This window comes from Peromyscus californicus, unplaced genomic scaffold (genome assembly GCF_007827085.1).
Source record: "Peromyscus californicus insignis strain IS unplaced genomic scaffold, ASM782708v3 Scaffold_19__1_contigs__length_69161282, whole genome shotgun sequence".
NCBI lineage: Eukaryota > Metazoa > Chordata > Mammalia > Rodentia > Cricetidae > Peromyscus > Peromyscus californicus.
The window spans coordinates 17,190,253-17,208,577 of NW_026294491.1; the positions used below are offsets into that span (position 1 = coordinate 17,190,253).

Here is an 18,325-nt window from a genome sequence, read left to right on the forward strand (position 1 = left end):
CCAGGCTAGACTCAGACCTATGTCTTCTGATTGTTCTCATTTTTACATTATTATGTTATGTGTATGGGTGCCGCATGTACGTTTGTGTACCGGGTGCACACAATGCCCTGTGGAGGCCAGAGGAGGTCCCCTGGAACTGGAGCTACAAACAGTTCTAAGCTGCTGTGTGGGTGCTGGGAATTGAACCTGAGTCCTCTGGAAGAGCAGCTAGCATTCTTAACCACTGAACCATCTCTCCAGCCCTCCTGCTTTCTTCTTCTGGTTGGGATTTTAGCCATGTGCCATCACACTAGCTAATGTCCTTTTTTTTTGCTCTTTTCTTTTGGCGGCAGCGGGTGTGTGTGTGTGTGTGTGTGTGTGTGTGTGTGTGTGTGTGTGTGTGTTTTTAAATGCCTGTGCCACACCTAAACGGCCTGACCTCACTCTAGCCAGTTAGTCCTTCATATGACTTTACTATGACTCTCAAGTGTCCACTCTCTTCCTGCCTGTGGGCAACTCTCCAAGAATCCCAAGCCTTACAAAAATCACCACTGCCCAGATCTGTAAACTTGGACCATCAAAATCACATAATCTGGGAGGATGGATTTGTCTTCGAGAGAGACATTAGTGTCCTGCCTCTTACCTGGACCCCACAAGCGTTAGATCTGAAGTTGGACCTCCTGAGACTCAGTAGCTAGGGACCAGGGTAGGTTCACTGAGCACTTCCTATTCTTCTATTGAGTTATGGAGCTAATGTTCCCTCTTCTGCCTCAGTACAAATACAAAACGAGCTCGGAAAAACACCAGCACAATGAGCAGAAGTTTGTTTGCACAGCCAGGCTTCGACAGCGCCTGTTCTGACTTGTTCCCTGGGTGACAGGACATTGCTATTTACAAGCGCTAGAGTTTCATTTACTCTGCTGCCTTAAGACTCAAGCACAAGGCTGGTCTGCGGTGGTGCAGCCTTTAATCCCAGCACTCAGGAGGCAGAGACAGGGGGATTTCTGAGTTTGAAGCCAACATGGTCTACAGGGTGAGCTGCAGGATAGCCAGGGCCATGTAGAGAGACCCTGTCTTGAAAAACAAGACAAAACTTGAGCACAAGCTCACTCTAAAGACACCAGGACTTAGATGACTCAATAATACTTAGCTCATTTGCTCGAATGTTTCATCTCATAAAAGGATTGGCTTCTAAACCAATTACCCACCAGACTGTTCTGCCCAACAGCTGAGACAGGGCCACTCATTTCAGCTGTTGGTAGGGAAGTGTACAATGCCAAAGTCCGCCAGACAGGCTGAGGTCAAAGCCACAGCAGGTGCCTCCACGGAGATTCCTGGGACCATTTCTTTGGCCACAGTTCATCCCAGGGTAACTGTCTACAATGCCCCTCTGTTGGGAAAAGTTTAGTCATAGGAAAATGAGAGAGAGGCACACGCCCTGCTTTAAGGCCCCCCCTTTTTTTTTCTCATATGGAAAAATGAGTGAGTCATGGTCACTCAGGGCTCTCCTCCCTTCTCAGAATGCAGAGGCTTTTGACACACCAGGCAGGTCAAACAGCTCCCGAGGTGGTTGAGATTATAATACAAAGGAGCTGCCTGCTGTGTATGGAATTCCCACTCCCCCTCCCTACCCTGAATTTCAGGCACCTGAAGGGCAGAGGCCAGAGTCTCTAGAGCTCTGAAGGACAATACAGCGTTGGAGGGAAGCAGAAATCTGCCTGCAAGGGTTAGCCAGATGCAGTTACAACCTTTACCTCAAAATTACCAGTAAATCAATGGTTTCTCTAAAGCTGGGCATTTTCATCCTTTCCCTGAGCGCAAAGTGCTTATTCTGAATGAAATACCAACACCTTACTAAGGATTATTTTAACAACAACATTGTCTTATCGAGAAAAATCGAAGGTTAACACTATTTCAGCTCACAAATTCTTAGACAAATATTATTATTATTATTATTATTATTATTATTATTATTATTATTTTTTTTTTTTTGGTTTTTCGAGACAGGGTTTCTCTGTGTAGCTTTGCGCCTTTCCTGGATCTCGCTCTGTAGACCAGGCTGGCCTTGAACTCACAAAGATCCGCCTGCTTCTACCTCCCAAGTGCTGGGATTAAAGGCGTGCGCCACCACCGCCCGGCTATATTATTATTATTTTTAAGACAGGGTCTCACTGTGTAGCTCTTGCTGGCCTGGAACTTACTATATAGACCTGGCTGGCCTCGAACTCAGATCTCTTCTGCTATTTTTTATATATATATTTCCCCCAAAGACAAAGTCTCACTCTATAAATCAGGCTGGTTTTGAACTCACAGTAATCCTCCTGCCTCAGCCTTACAAGTGCTGGGATAAGAGGTTTAAGCTGTCATGCCTGGTTTGCTTCAAGATTTTATGTGTCAGAAAAGCAACAAGAAAATTGCTCAAAGTCTAACTCAGGGACTAGTGACTTTTCCATGCGAGATGAAGCTGGTCATGTCAGTCATTTTGCAACTGTGTAGCGTCAGGCTTTCACGAGTGAGGAACACGAGTCAGGAACACAAGGGAAAGCCTGAAGAGCTGTTGGCTTTGTTCTCATCGGCACAGGAGGCTCTGCCCACTCTCAAGGACATTTGCAAAGACAAACAAGTACACCGATTCCAGGCACTGTCTTATCTCTGTCTCTGGAAGGGCAATCCCTCCACATGCGAGGCGCCACGTGCCCTCAGAGAGGCACTCGGGCTGGACGGCTGGACAACTCACCAGGGCTTTGGCGTTGGGGTTAGCTTTCTTATCCAAAAGAACCTTGGCAACTTTGTAATGGCCACAGTGGGCCGCCACGTGGAGGGCCGTCAGGTAGTCGTTGGTGACATCGTCCACGGGCACATTGTGCTGCAGGAGGAGTTGGACGCAGTTTAAATGGTCTCCTTGTGTGGCCATGTGCAATGGAGACAGTCCATTCTGGAACACATGAGGAAAAGAGGACTCAGTTGTTTTGCCTTTTTAACTCAAAGGAGCCAAATACAGAACAAACATGAACATGTTTAAAACTCTAATTCTTCAGTTTTAACAGGGCTTGACAATTGTTTTGGATGGCACCTGCTTTGAAAAATCTTCCCTTTCTCACATCAATGAAAAACAAACTGTCAAGGGTAATTTCTTCCCCCAATTTAAAACTTATACGGATTGTACTGGAGTCCAGAAAGTCACTGCATTCTTAGTAGGATTTCTTATTCTTTGAAACTACAAATCAATCAATCAATCAATCAATCAATCAATCAATGAATCAATCAGTCAATCAAAGGGAGATCTCATTAGCAGCCACAGGTTTATTATTGGTTTTACCCTTGCAGATGTCTAGGAAAGTACAGCGCTCAAGATACCTCATTTCCTCTCACAGGGCAGCAGGGAAACCCTCATCCATTTCTAGCAATCTGGTGCCACCGTGTGTCAACAGTGAGTAAAAGGAGGCCACTGACCACAGGCCCAGCAATGCGACCTCAGCTTAAACCAACTTGGCTTTAGTCACAGTCACGTGCTGGGTGAAGACGTTGAAGATTTATTTCAAGAAGAAATGAAGAGAGGCGGCCTTAGGTTCAGTCCACAGAACCAAAGGGAAAAATGTCTGAATGCCATTCACTCTCCAGTGGATGTTTTTCCAAAGAAAGTGAAGCAAGGCAGGTTAGGTCAATATCAAGTCTATAAAGCTTCTGGTGAGTAGGGAAGTGAAGTAGGCCAGCCTGGGAGCTTTTCAGCAGGCCCATTTACCATGAGGAGGTCTAAAACTACTAACAATATAATTTAGCACATTAACTAAGCCAAACAAACCCATTCTTCTCTCATAACAGCAAATACAGTTAAAAAAATAAGTTATCAATAGTTTTTAAAGATGTGGTAAGCATCCCTGGGGAACCAGGTACATCTGAATTCTCCGAGATCAGTCATTAACTCTGCATTTATTGCATTTATGAAAAACTCCAAGACAAAGCAATGTGAAATCACTTAGCCATCCCCACACTACTCCTTACAGGCAAGAAATGTATGATAATATTTTCCCAAACTGCCTAGCAGAGAGTTCTGCAGATTAAAAAAAAAAAAAAAAAAAAAAAAGCTCAGCCGGGCGGTGGTGGCACACGCCTTTAATCCCAGCACTCGGGAGGCAGAGACAGGCGGATCTCTGTGAGTTCGAGGCCAGCCTGGTCTCCAAAGCGAGTTCCAGGAAAGGCGCAAAGCTACACAGAGAAACCCTGTCTCGAAAAAACCAAAAAAAAAAAAAAAAAAAAAAAAAAAAAAAGCTCAATAAATATTGATATGACTTCAAATTCTTGGGCCACTACCGGGGAATTAGGATGTTCTGGCCTAAAGTATTCCCCTCCAACATTCTGAACCCAAGTAGACACTAAAGGTGTCGCCCAGGGCTGGGACATTTCCCATCTGACACTGCCACCCACAGACATCTGTACTCCCTCACGGCTGCCAAACCCTCCTCTGCTGTCTGTTTTCTGTCGTCTTAGAGGGAGGGCTGAGTAAACAAACCGGAGAGAACACGTGACTTTCTGAAGACTGAGTGGGAAGCAGCGTTGAAAACAGACAGAGGGCTCTATCCCCGTGAGATTTAACCATCGACTCGACATACCTAGAGTCTCCCGAGCTGCAAGTCTCAATTGTAGGAGTGCCCAAATCAGACCAGCCTGAGGCCTGTCGACAGGAGCTTGTATGGATTGGCAACTGATGTAGGAAGGACCAGCCCGGACAGCAAGGATGTGCCAACTGCACCAGAGAGGCTCTTTCTAAACAGTGTAAAGAGTGCCAGCAGGAAAAGGAAGCCTGCTCAGATGATACTGACTTAAAGACCTGGTGAGCACAGGTAGGCCAGACAGTCAAAAAGGTCTCTTTGGTGGGTCAGGGAGATGGCACAGTTGGCCAAATGCTTGCTGCACCATGCTGAGGCTCTGAGTTCGATCCCCTGGAAGCCACATAAAGAGCCAGGCATGGCAGCATGCGTCTGTCTGGCATCGCAGGGCTAGGACAGACAAGAGGCTCCCCAAAGCTTGCTTGCTAGCCTAGCCTCAGTGACCAGCTTTTCTCACTGAGGGATCCTGAGCATGCACACACCTGCACATGGACATGCTGACCAAGGCTTAGCAGCCAGCCCTCTAAAACAACGGAGCTCTCAACGCATCCCAGGCCCCAAAGACTAGGGTGGGTGGGTTCCTTTCTACGACCAGTTTCAAGTTGCCCTCGTGATTGCTAAACACGGAAACAGGGAGAGAGGTGTGCATTTGGTTTTGTGAGGTGACAGGAGGGTTCCAGTAGACTGCTGGGAATAAAAAAGGGCAGGTAGGCTTACTGGTCAAATCCCACACAGTGTGTGTGTGTATGTGTGTGTGTGTGTGTGTGTGTGTGTGTGTGTGTGTGTGTGTGTATGTATGTGTGTGTGTGTGTGTGTGTGTGTGTGTGTGTGTAAACAGAATTTTAATGTTTTTAATGTGCATGGAACTGAGGACCCAGTATACGACAGGCAAAGGCTTTACCATTAAGCTGAATCCCCCAGCCCCAGCCTGTAAACTCTCAAGAAATAAACTGGGGTGGGGGTGGGGGTGTAGAAAAAGACTCCAAACCCAGCCAGAAAGTAGATCTTTGAGTCTGTTTAAAGCAGCAGTCAGCCAAGCTCTGAAAGTCTCATTGTGTAACATGAAGTAGTAAGCATAACAGACCAAAAATAACAAGCGAAAAAATGGCTTTGCTGTAGAACACATTATACAGAAAGGCTTCATAAGCCTAAACGTATTTTGCATGTGTATGTGTGTGTGTGTTTGCATGTGTGTAGGTGTGTATGCCCTCGTGCATGCGTGCAGATGCCTGGAGTCGGCTGTGGATCGTCTGCCTCAATCAATCACCTTCCACTTGGTTTATGGAGAGAGGGTCTCTTGCTGAACCCACTTCATACCAGTTCTGGCTAGTCTAGCTAGCAAGCTTGCAGGGAGGTTTTTCTGTCTCTGCCCTCTTGAATGCTGGGATGGCAGGTGGCCCCCACACCTGACTGACTGGCTTATATAGCCTTTCCGTGGGTGCTGGTGACCTGAAGCATAGTCCTCATGATGGCAGAGCAAGCCTTTGTCCTCTGAGCCATTTCCCCAGACCCCAAACTGATTTCGAGCTCCTCTAAAAATCAGACGAACTTAGGTTCTATTTAATAGTTACTGTACCCATGCTTTCCTCCCATTCCAAAGGCTCAGGTAAAAAGAATCAGATCCGAGTACAGTACTGTTCAGAAACTGCAGACCTTACCTTGGTTTTTGAAAGGATGGGCGCGGCCCTGTCAAGCAACATCTCTACCACCTGCTCGTGGCCACTTCTTGCCCCACAGTGCAGCGGCGTCAGACCGTCCTGTGGAACAAAGGCAAACACCACGTTAATGTCCTCGAGGACGCCTCAGAGATGCAGTGTATTGTTTATGACCCGTCACGGTATAAACCATCTAGGATGCTGTAGGCCAGGGGTATCAAGAATTAGCCCGTGGATTCCATACACTCATTTTCTATTTTAAAACTGAGACTTCACTTTTGTAAATTTAAGCCCCAGATGCTGTGGGATGTTCTGTATGGCAAATGTGTTGCTCTGATTGGTCAATAAATAAAACACTGATTGGCCATTGGCTAGGCAGGAAGTATAGGCGGGACAAGGGGGGAGGAGGAGAATAAAGCTGGGAAGTGGAAGTCTGAGTCAGAGAGACACTGCCAGCCGCCATGATGACAAACAGCATGTGAAGATGCCGGTAAGCCACGAGCCATGTGGCAAGGTATAGATTTATAGAAGTGGATTAATTTAAGCTGTAAGAACAGTTAGCAAGAAGCCTGCCACGGCCATACAGTTTGTAATCAATATAAGTCTCTGGGTTTACTTGGTCGGGTCTGAGAGGCTGTGGGACTGGCAGGTGAGAGAGATTTGCCCTGACTGTGGGCCAGGCAGGAAAACTCTAGCTACACCCAGAGATTGGACTATTTCCACCTTCCCATGGCAGGGATTACAAGTGTAAGTCCTGTGTTTTCCGTGGGTTCTGGGGATTGGAATCAGGTCCCCAAATTTGCACAGCAGAGGCTCTGCCAACTGAGTATCCCCCCAGAACCTAAACATTTGAAGAGGGTGCATAAGAGGAATTTTATGCTGTTCAGCCTTCCTCTGAGATACCTGTGCACCCCACTCCCTGGACACTTTTTCTTGATGTAATTTCCTGGAGTGTGTACTAATCACTATATCATATCCTCTAGCATGAACATATGTAAACTTAATTTTAAGATAGCTTCATTGATTTTCTTTTTGAGAACACAGCCTCTGAATATCAAAATAGATCTGATTAAGATGATTAATTCAACTGTTCAAACATGACGGATGAAAATACAGAAACCCCCCCCCCCCCATACTAATAATGTTGTGACTATTAAATGGTTTGTTAAAAATCCTTTTTAATGAATTGTGTGTCCTCACGATCAGTTCATATATCGCTGCTAAGTGTGGCATTGTTAGGAGACAGGCTGCAGACTATAAAATCCATCTCTAATTTTTGCTTCTACAGATGGTGGTGATAAATCTTGTTTTTGGAGTAGACTGATTTGCAACAGCTGCCGCCGAGCAAGTTTTCGGAATGCACATCTAAGCACACTCAATATTTGAGTCCAAATTGTTTGTTTCATGGGTTCCTTTTTCTTTTTTGTTTTTCACGGTTTATTTTATTTTTATTTATGTGTCTGTGTGAGTGTTCGCCATGTGTGTATGGGTGCTCTTGGAGGCCAGCAGAGGATGTCGTAGTTCCTGGAAGCGGAGTTACAGGAGGTTGTGAGCCCTCCAACGTGTGTGCTGGGACTCAAAGGTGGGTCCTTTTCTTAGCTGCTGAGCTGTCCCTCTAGCTCAGCAGTTCTCAACCTTTGGGTCACGGCTCTTTGGGGGTCAAATCACCCTTTCACGGGTCCCCTAAGACCATCTGAAAACACAGATATTGACATTAAGATTCATAATACTAGCAAAATTACAGTTATGAAGTAGCAATAAAAATAATTTTAGGCTTAGGGGTCACACCCTGAAGAACTGTATTAAAGGGTCCGCAGCATAGGAAGGTTGAGAACCACTGCTCTAGCTCCTCGGTCCGTCATTGTCATTTTTATCAGCAGCAATGGATTTATGACCCATTTTGGCGACTCTTCTGGTAGGCATAAGAATTTATTTCCCATCCGTGTGAGTTACACAGCTCTCAACAGGACACTGGCACACCATCATCTTCCCTTCATCCCTCCCCTCTCAGAGCTTTGCACCCCTGGACCTGTGGACCTTCCTTCAATTCTCACAGACAAGGACCAGCTGCTAAGGATAATTAGGAATGGAGACTCAGCAGGGAGCTGGGTGAGTAGAAAGTCACTCAGCTAAAGCTGTCCCAGTGTCCCCAGTCTCCTGGAGAAGTTTTCAGAGACAAGCTGGCTTCTGTGCTCTCCAGTGTGACAATAAAACCCACCCACCTAAAGATAATTGTGTCTACCAATACACCAGTGGTTGATTCAGCATGCTGGATTCGTTTTCTGACTGGCTGGGCAGCTCTGAGAAGTAAGGCTGATTACTGGGATGTACAAGCAAGCAGGTACCGCCATATGTATAAACGACTACAACTCTAAGTGGCATCGATGTTCATTCGTTTGGTTTGGTTTTGGTTTTTTGAGACAGGGTTTTTCTGTGTAACCAGCCCTGGCTGTCCTGGAACTCACTTTGTAGACCAGGCTGGCCTCAAATTCACAGAGATCCACCTGCCTCTGCTTCTGAGTGCTGGAATTAAAGGCATGTGCCGCCACCACCTGGCTTGTGGTCATTTTTTTTTTTAAAGTCTATCTTAAAAAATAACTTTTTATTCTGAAACAGTTTGAAAGTTTTTCAGACTTCAGGAAGCCAGTATTTTTGCCTTACAGTCAAGTACAATTCATCTCTATGTAGACTTTTCCCATCTCTGTAGATTGTTCTGAAGAAACCACGTAACTTTATTCTCATAATCATTCCTACAAGGAAAATATAATCTACGCTGAGAAAATGAAAACTCTAGGGAGGGCCAGAGTGATGGTACAGTGAGTAAAGGTACTTGCCACGTAAACCCGGAGATGTGAGTTCAATCCCTAGAACCCATGCATGGGTGGGAGGAGATAATTGACTCCACAGAATTATCCTCTGATACATGCACTGTGACATGAACACCCACATGTATATCATATACACACCCAAAATAATTAATTAAAAAAATTAAACCCTCATGGTTTAAAGAGGTTTAAAGATTACTCTCCTAAGGATGCACAGGTTGAATTCAGAATGAGGCCAGAGGGATGTGGGCACAGCTCAGGCCCTGAGCCCGGCAGCCGTGAGGCCCTGGGTTTATCCCCAGCACTACAAGGCATTTGCCAGGGCAAGCTCGGGTTATTAGTGATGACTGAGGCTCGATAACCAAGGGGCAATGAGGACCAAGTCCCCAAGCTCAGATTTTCAATCTCTGTCACCCTTCTTTCTGCTACAGTCTAACGCTTGGATCTCTGCTGTCTACTGCAAAGAAGTGGAGCTGACGGACAAAGGATTCGAAGATTCTCAGTGGGAAGAGCCAGGCTCCGGCCACTGTTGCGGCCACTGTTGCAGCCTCTGTTTGCCCAATCACTTTGCTTCAACGGTACAGTCAGCTGATTCCAAGGTCAGATTCATCAGTTCCCCTGAACTTCAAGAGCAACCGACAGGAGAGTCCTTGTAATGCTTTTAATACGGCTTCTTCACATCAGCTCCAAATGTGATCTGGCACTTTTCAAATCACTTGACTCTTCAAGGAGAGTCCCAGCAGGAGAGTCACCCCACAAGGAAGCTGGGCAGCCTGTCATGGAGGCCAGCTGTACAGGTGGGGCGGGTGGAGCTTCGGGGACATTGGTAGGTCAGTGGAAACCAGATCCGTGAGTTAAGGTATGATAGCGAGCGGCCCAGTTTTTATAATCAAGGACACTGAGGTTGCCCAGCTCCTCGGAAGACTTAAAGTATGTACACGCCAAAAGCCCTACTTGATTCAGTCAGAAAGGGTATGGAAAATTAGCACTCATTCACTATACTTTATATCTTTTGGACAAGAATAAAATAAACAGCACGAACTTTGAACTTCTTTGGCTTTAAAGCTCCATGGCAGCTTACCTTTCCCAGCACAGATCTCTGCTTAGGAGGGATTGCGATAACTACCATTCACTTCTCTGTGAAGTATAAATTCTTCAGGGTGGTGCTGGGGAGGAGGCTCAGTGAGTAAGAGTACTGGTGAGCAAGTGTGAGGACCTTAGTTCGGATACCCAGCACCCACATAAAAAAAACTGGTCACAGGCACTCACGCCTATTGCCTCAACACTACTGCTGGTGAGGAAGGCATGTTGGGATGTGGGTGAAGAAGACGCCCGGGCCTGCAGCCTAGTCTAAAATCAGTAAGCATTGAGTTCAGGGAGAGACCCCATCTCAAGAGAACATGATGGAGACTAATGGAGGATCATACTCGACAAGGCTCTCCAAAAACCATCCACTGGCCTCCACACAGGAGCACACTCCCGCATATACCAACACACACAGGCACAAAATTGAGGTAATTCTTCAGGGTGGCATTCCAGGTCTTTTAACATCTATCTTGGCTTCACCCTAGCTTTCTCTGTATCCTCCCCTTGTGCAGTGAACATACTTCTGCCCGCCCCTGCCCCACCATAAGTACTCTTTTGAGAGACACTTATTCTAGGACCCAAATCCTTGCTGTTTAATCTCTCTCTCTCTCTCTCTCTCTCTCTCTCTCTCTCTCTCTCTCTCTCTCTCTCTCTCTCTCTCTCTCTCCTCTCCCTCTCCCTCTCCCTCTCCCTCTCCCTCTCCCTCTCCCTCTCCCTCTCCCTCTCCCTCCTCTCCCTCTCCCTCTCCCTCTCCCTCTCCCTCTCCCTCTCCCTCTCCCTCTCCCTCTCCTCTCCCTCTCCCTCTCCCTCTCCCTCTCCCTCTCCCTCTCCCTCTCTTTCTCTGCTGCAAGCCACAGAAATATGAAGTAGAATTCAGCTGACAGTGGCAAAAGCTATTACCTGGAAGAGTCAAGAACTCTTCCAGAGGATAAAGCCAAAACTCAAGGAGCCTTGGTGGTCTGAGGGTCCAAGGTTCATGTCCCTGTTCAGGTGCCAGGTATTGAAATCTCCCCCAGGTACCTGCCCTGAGAGGAATTCTCCCAGAGTTCCAGAAGAGATGCTACCAGCAGCAAAGAATTAATCTGAGGAATGTCGAATGAATCTAAGTACACTGAGCTCTTTGGTCCATACTTTATTCTTCTCAGTCAAATTCCACCAGAGCTGTGGGGGTACTGGTATATAGACACTAACAAGCAGTAATACTTTGACAATGCAATGAGAGGCTTTCAGGGTCATAAAAGAAAGGTGATAAGATTGTCAGTTTCATTTATAACCCCCAAAAAGGGTTGATTAAAGGAGGTGGGGTCAACTAAGGGCTGAAATTGGTGAAGAGGGAATTTATGTGCTCAAACTATATTCTTAGAAGTGGTTAGGTAAAATGTTAGGAGTCTATAAGTCACTATAAGTCATGAGTAAACTAAAACTGCCTTTTTTTCTTTTGGCACTGTATCTGTCTCAGCTTATGTCAGCTGTGCCATTTTCTGGCAGGGTGAGGGAAGTGTACTCGGTAGCTAGGTATCCTTCAGCACAGCTTGATGCACCTGGTATGTTAAAGGGGAAATCTTTTAGAACTAGAGATACCATTTGGGCTATGGAAGAAAGAGCTTAAACTTAATTTGTACAAGAAACAAAGCTTTGTACCTAATATCTGCCTGGCCTTGGCGGTTGTCTCAGTATGGATATTTACCTTATTTCAGGAAACTAGCAGGATATTTACCTTATCTTCAGTCTGTCCTTAGATGTTCTAGAATATCTCAGATAAAATGCTTTTGTCTGGAGATGGCCCTAGCTGGATATGTGCTAATGGAGATAATTACAGAAAGGCAGACTTCTGAGTCTAATGCTAAAAAAGGAACAAAAGCCTGATTAAAAAGGAGTCTTAACTGTGTGATTGTTGTCCACACAGTTGGGGGATGTTATCCAAACACCCCAATAGTATAGGGGAAATTGTGCCCAATGGATGATCAACCACACTGTTAAAAGTTGTTGGGAAAAGAATCAAACAGGAAAGCTACAGTAGCACACAAGAGATTTGCTGCAGGAAACAGCTAATACATTCAGAAGCCACTATCACCAAGACTCCTTGAGTTTTGGCTTTATCCTCTGGAAGAGTTCTTGACTCTTCCAGGTAATAGCTTTTGCCACTGTCAGCTGAATTCCTGCTTTATATATCTGCAGCTCCCAGCATCTCTCTGTCTCTGTCTCTCTGTCTCTCTGTCTCTCCTCCCTGTCTCCCCGCCTCTCTTCCTTCCTTGAGACAGCATTTTATGTTGGCCAGGCCTTCCTCAAACTCACTGTATAGCCCTAGGATGATCCTGAACCCTGAATGCTCCTGTCTTTACCTTCAGAGTGCTGGGATCACAGTACAGGTGTGCACCACCCTAACTGCTTACCCACTGCTAGTGACCGAACCCAGCTTCCTGCTACATCATCAGAACCCACCCACACTTATTTTCATCGCCACTTCACAACTGTCCTTCGGCTACTGTTATGAATCGTAATGTCAATATCTAAAATGCAGACCCGAAGGAGTCACAACCCACATGTTGAGAACCACTTCACTAGAGCTTATCTTCGAAGGCTCTCCAAAAACTACACGTAACTTTCGTGCCCTCCAACATTTTTGTCTTCCTTTCTGCACCTCCCTGGGGCCATGGGTACCTTGTACTTGCCCCTACAGCTGACTCCTCTCGGGGTCCTAACTTTGGGGCTTCTGCTGCTCATCTCTGCTTCCTTTGGTATGGGAACCTTGCGAGGTCAGCTTAGAGAGACGACCCAGCCCGTGAGTGATCCAATCCCTTATCCCCACCACCATCTTAGGAACCAAGTCTACCTGCAGAAATGATTCTGTCATGTCACTTTGGCCGCAATCCCTCTATCCCACGACGCTCCCTCTTAGTAATTTTCCGAGCTCTGCTCCACTTTTACACCTTCGCTTTCCTTGTTATATTCCGATGTGATTTGGGGTCTCTCTTGCCTTGGGGCTGTGCGGTGAGACTTTGTAGTAGAAAAGTCTGCTTACCTCATCAACTTTTTAAAGGCTTTTTTTTTTTATTGTTGTTACATGTGTGAGCGTGTGTGTGTGTGTGTGTGTGTGTGTGTGTGTGTGCTACATGTGTGCAGGTATTCATGGAGGCCAGAAGAGAATGTCAGGTCCCCTGTACCTGTAGATTCAGGTGGTTATGGGTACTGGGAATCAAGCATGGGTCCTCTGGAAGAGCAACAAGTGCTCTTAGCCACTGAGCCTCTCTCCAGTCCCTGCCTTAATATTCTCTGATAAGTTTCATAAATAATTTTTTTTCTTCAACAATGGTCTAGCCTCCTCTAATCATAAAGATAACTTAAATGATGAAGGGGTATCTGAATCTAATAAGGAATGATGGGACCCTCTGCTTGTTACGCCAGGGAGACTGAAGCAGGGGGGGAGGCCTGAATTACAATTCCAGTTTGAGGCTATCCTGGACTACATAGTAAGGTCCTATATCAGAAAAACAAAAGGAAAAACAATTACTAAGTTAATTAACAGAGTGGGTGAACGACTTTTGAAGGTTGGTTGTTTGTTTTTGAGATGGAGTATTGGGTAGCACAGCCTGGCTTCTAATTTGGAATGAGGCCAAGAGGAATGACCTTGAACTTCTAATATTCTTATCTCCCCAGTCTCAGTACTGGGATTATCATGTCACTATGCCCCATTCATCTGATGCTGGGGATCAAACTTAGGGCTTCAAAAATGCTAGGCAAGCATTCTACCAACTGAGCTATATCCCCAAACCTTGAGCTAATCTTAAAACAAGTATTTTCTAGTTCAATGATTAAAAAGAAAAATCCTGTTGTAGTTTCTTTTAGTAAAAAAATCTTTTTACACTTTTCATTTATTCATTTATTTGTGTGTGCATGCATGCTTGTGTCATGGCAGATGTGTGGAGGTCAGAAGACAACTTCAGAGGTCAATTTCCTCTTACTATGTGGGTCCTGGGGACCAAGCACAGGTTGCTGGACTTGGCAGCAAGCCCCTCTACCTGCTGAGCCTTCTTGCAGGTCCTGTTGTCTTTCTTGTTTTGAACTCACTGTATCTATTGCCAGAGCACTACTGAAATATCTCATCTCTAAAAACAAACAAACAAACAAAAAAACCCAGAAAAAAAAGCAAATGCTAAACCCTGAAATTCTCACGAGAGTGAGCTGTTTGTCAACGGCAATTAGATTGAGCATGCCTCAATCCCTTAACTCTCAGAATTTGCTCTAATAAGATTTTCCTTTCTTGTAAATCAGGATATTGCAAGCTTATAAAAGAGCTTTTTATGGATATTGTGCTTGGCAACGTAATACTGACAGGCATATTACTGTCTCTCAAATTACACAAATGTTGTTTGGGTTTTTTTTTTTTTTTTTGAAACCTAACAAAATTTTTTTTTTGTTACCAACCCCATGCAAACTTACAATGCATGTATAATGTCACTTACAATGAACAGGTCCTAGACCAAAAAAAGCTGTTCCTCAACCTTATATAACATTAACTCCCAGCTGAAAATTTCTTGGCAAAGGCAATTTTGGGGGAGGTGAGGGAGCCTGCTTCAATACCACAATGTATGTAGTTGACTAGAGAGGATCGAGAGGGATGCTGAGTTGCCATGACGACATTATGGGAGGGAAATGGAACTGCAAGAGGTTGGCAATTTTCTTTCCAATCCCCTAGATTTTTTAAAGCACTAACATAATGAATGGGTTTCCCTTGGGCAGACTTTTGAATTGCCCATACTGGCTGGTCTAGGGCTTGTATTTCATTTCTGTGACAGTAATCTTATTAGTGAGGTGAGAACTGTGTGCTGCTGGCTGAACAGAATGCTCTCTTCTGTTAGCCAGAGAGCCAAACCCTATCTACACAAAGGCTAAAAAGACCTTCCTTCAGTCTGACGTTTGTGAGGAGTACAGAACAGAACCTGGACCAGAAAGCTGGGGACAGTAGGGTGTCACACTGTAGCATATTACACGGAACAGATCCTTGCTATCTGGAATCTTCTGAAACTCAAGACAAGAGGGACACACACTCATGACTGGGAGAGGCTTTTCTAGAAGTAGCATGTTTATTTTAGTTTGTGTCTTCTAGGTTCGTCTCTTTCTTTCCATCCTAAGCAAAAACCCCTCATTCTAGAGATGGAGAAGGAAGCCAGGCCACGAGAACTTTGTGGGATACTGTGAATATAAAATAGAATGTGATCTTGAAAGAATGGAAAACAGTAAAGTAATATGCAGTAGTGCCCCTGAGAGTCAGGACGGCAGTTGAGACAAACCAATGACTAGCGACCAGCGTTTAACAGAAAACCCCATCTTCTGCTGGAATTTCCACCCACTCAAAATTTGTCTGACCCATATTTAAATGTTAGGCAGTTGTAGAGTTAATCCAAGAGAAAACTGAGTGCCATTTTTAATGTCCTCTGTTACAGGAACTTTATACTTGGGGTCTTATTTTGACAACTGCTCCATGGGAAAGGCATTAGGTGTACTATTTATAGACCAGAAAGCTGTTCCAGGGCCTTGATGTAACTATCCAAGGTCACACAAGAAGCCAAGGGTTGCAATGAGAGTTCATGCGCAGACTTGCCTCTGAAACACCGGGTTTCTTTTACTACGTCAAATATTAGCACAAGCATCCAGTATTTGCTTCTAATCAAGAATTCATTTTTGCCATTTATATATGGACACAGAGACTCTGAATTCTCTTCCTTATTGACATGCTGTTCATTAATTTGCTTGACATGAAAACTTGGGCTGGTGAGATGTCCCAACATGTAAAGGTGCACTTGTTCTCTGACCTCACACACATGCTACAGCACGTGTGTCAGAGAGAACACAACACCCTACATAATTTGTGTTTCTACCCTGTTTTTGTGGGTGTTGTGTCTCTTGTCTGGATTTAGGTTGAGTGTTATTTGGAATGCTAAGCCATAAATATGCTCATCAGTCCATCTGTCCATCCATCATTATCTACCTATCAGTCATCTCTATATTCTTTCTCTCTCTCTTTAGTCTTCTCCCATGGCTTTTTTAGCTAAATCTTTTCATGTTTTACCTGCACACACATATATACAACATGTGTGGGCTAGTGCCCACATTGACTGGAAGAGGGTGTTCATTCCCTTGGAACAGGGGTTGTAGGTAGAGACTCCCCTAGAGATTATAAGATATATTCTACATGACCATGATCTAAGTATCATTGTGTTACATAGCACTAATAATCTTATGAATGTCATGTGTTGAAGTAATATTATATATACCTAACTTCATATATGAGAATTCTGTATGTAATTCCATTTATACTATTTGGGTTTATTTGGGGGTTATAAATAGGACATGATTTTCACATATTATAAATCTCACAATGAATTGATTTGTTAAGTGCTGACTTGGGAAGAGGAGAATGTTATGTATGATTATAAATTTCAAAAAATTAGACATTTGATATGTACAAATACTTCTCAAGAGAATGCTATATGTTTAAATTCACATTAGGGCTCAGCATGAAATCCAACAGTGGATTATTTGTTTGCTGTAACTTTGTTTTAAGAAAAGTGGCGCAATCAAGATGATTATAGTAGATGACTGGGGAGTACTTCGGAGTCTAACTGGTTTGAATTACTTCAAAGAAGTTGGACATCGATGTCGACAAGATACACGAGGGGAAACAGACGTGGATAAGTGGGTCAAGTGGAGTGCCCAGACCTGTGAATGAACAGCAATGAGCTAAAACAGTAACTGGCCTGAGCTGGCTCTTTAGATTCTTCTGGAGAACCAGGCACATGATATATACCCATGACATTGGATTCCCTCTTGAGTAAAGCAAATGGTCTTTCCAGTGTGGCATCAAAATGTCAGGAGAAAGAAAAGGAATCCCCTGTCTCCTGTGGCCTCTTCTGCAGCTGTGGAATTCTTTCCTCCCAAGTGAAGGCCCCAGGACCTTTCATCATTACGTTTCTGAACGAATTTATTTATTTATTTATTTATTGACCTTTCATCATTACGTTTCTGAACGAATTTATTTATTTATTTATTTATTTATTTATTGGTTTTTTGGAGACTGGGCTTCTCTGTGTAGCTTTGTGCCTTTCTTGGAACTCAACTCTGTTCCCTGCCAGGCTACATCTCTGAATTTAAACAAATGTTCCCAAGGTTTCATACTTCTTAAGATTTATTATATGCATATGAGTGTTTTGTCTGCCTGCACATATATACGACATGTGTGGGCTGGTCCCCACATTGATTAGGAGAGGGTGTTTACTCCCTTGGAACTGAAGTTGTACGTAGTTGAGAGCCGCCATATTGAAGCTGGGAATGAACTAGGGTCTTCTGCAAGAACAGCATGCGTTCTTAACCACTGAGACATATGTCCAGCTCTCACCAATATTTGGGTTTTTGTTGCTGTTCCTTGTCTGTTGTGATGAGGAGGTGGTGGTGGTGGTGGTGTCTCATGTAGCCCAGTCTGACCGGAACTCACTGACCTTGAACTTCTGACCCTCCTCTCTCTTCTTTCCAAGTGCTGAGATTAGAGGTGTGCATCATCGCACTGGGCTAAGTTCCCAATATTTGTGAACAGAAAATGAAAGCCATCAGTACATTCTGTATGGCATGAAGAAATACTTTCAGTTAGTCCTGATTCATGTGTAAATCTAGGAACTTTTTGCTGCCCAATGTTTGTGTCAACCATCCGAACTCTGAAGAGGAAGTTGTATTTTAAAAATCTCTTCTCTAAGAGAGGCTGTTCTATGACTTTGCTTCTGGCAAGAATTTGTTTTTAACAAGGACAACCACACTCCTGAAAGTGTACAGGAAAGCAGGAATTTGGCTTTCTTTTTCTTAGTTTTAAACTGAGAAATACAACCAGTTATGTTCTAGGGGTGGGGGGTGGAGTGTAGGGTAAATATATAAGGTTCTCTGGCAGACATCTCAGGGTAGTAGGTTAGGAAATATCAAGACACCCCTCCTCCCAATCTCTCTGTGCAGAAATATCTTCTCATTCTTACATGAGAATTGGACCCATCACTGAAGGACCAGTCCCCAGGCAAGTCTGAGAAGGCCTTTTGACAATGTAATATTAGGAGTCAAATTTCAGTTCTGGCGAGTACTTTTTGACTGTACAGTGTATGCAAAGTGCTATGGTTACTGAGACGGATGTGTG

General features: G+C 44.5%; 1 protein-coding gene and 1 long non-coding RNA gene across 24 annotated transcripts in view; one reads left to right on the forward strand and one right to left on the reverse strand.

The window, feature by feature from the left end:
- Ank3 (ankyrin 3) overlaps nucleotides 1-18,325 on the reverse strand; it is a 483,262-nt gene that overhangs the window by 153,034 nt on the left and 311,903 nt on the right. For all 23 annotated transcript variants that reach the window (XM_052744761.1, XM_052744755.1, XM_052744757.1 and 20 more), the window contains 2 exons: nucleotides 6,245-6,343; nucleotides 2,717-2,914 (listed from right to left, as the gene is read on the reverse strand). In XM_052744761.1, the coding sequence (XP_052600721.1) occupies nucleotides 2,717-2,914; nucleotides 6,245-6,343 (297 nt within the window). The remainder of the gene's footprint in view (nucleotides 1-2,716; nucleotides 2,915-6,244; nucleotides 6,344-18,325) is intronic.
- On the forward strand, nucleotides 4,360-10,114 carry LOC128114621 (uncharacterized). The gene is made up of 2 exons (XR_008219834.1): nucleotides 4,360-4,820; nucleotides 7,530-10,114. It is a non-coding gene; the product is annotated as an uncharacterized LOC128114621 (long non-coding RNA).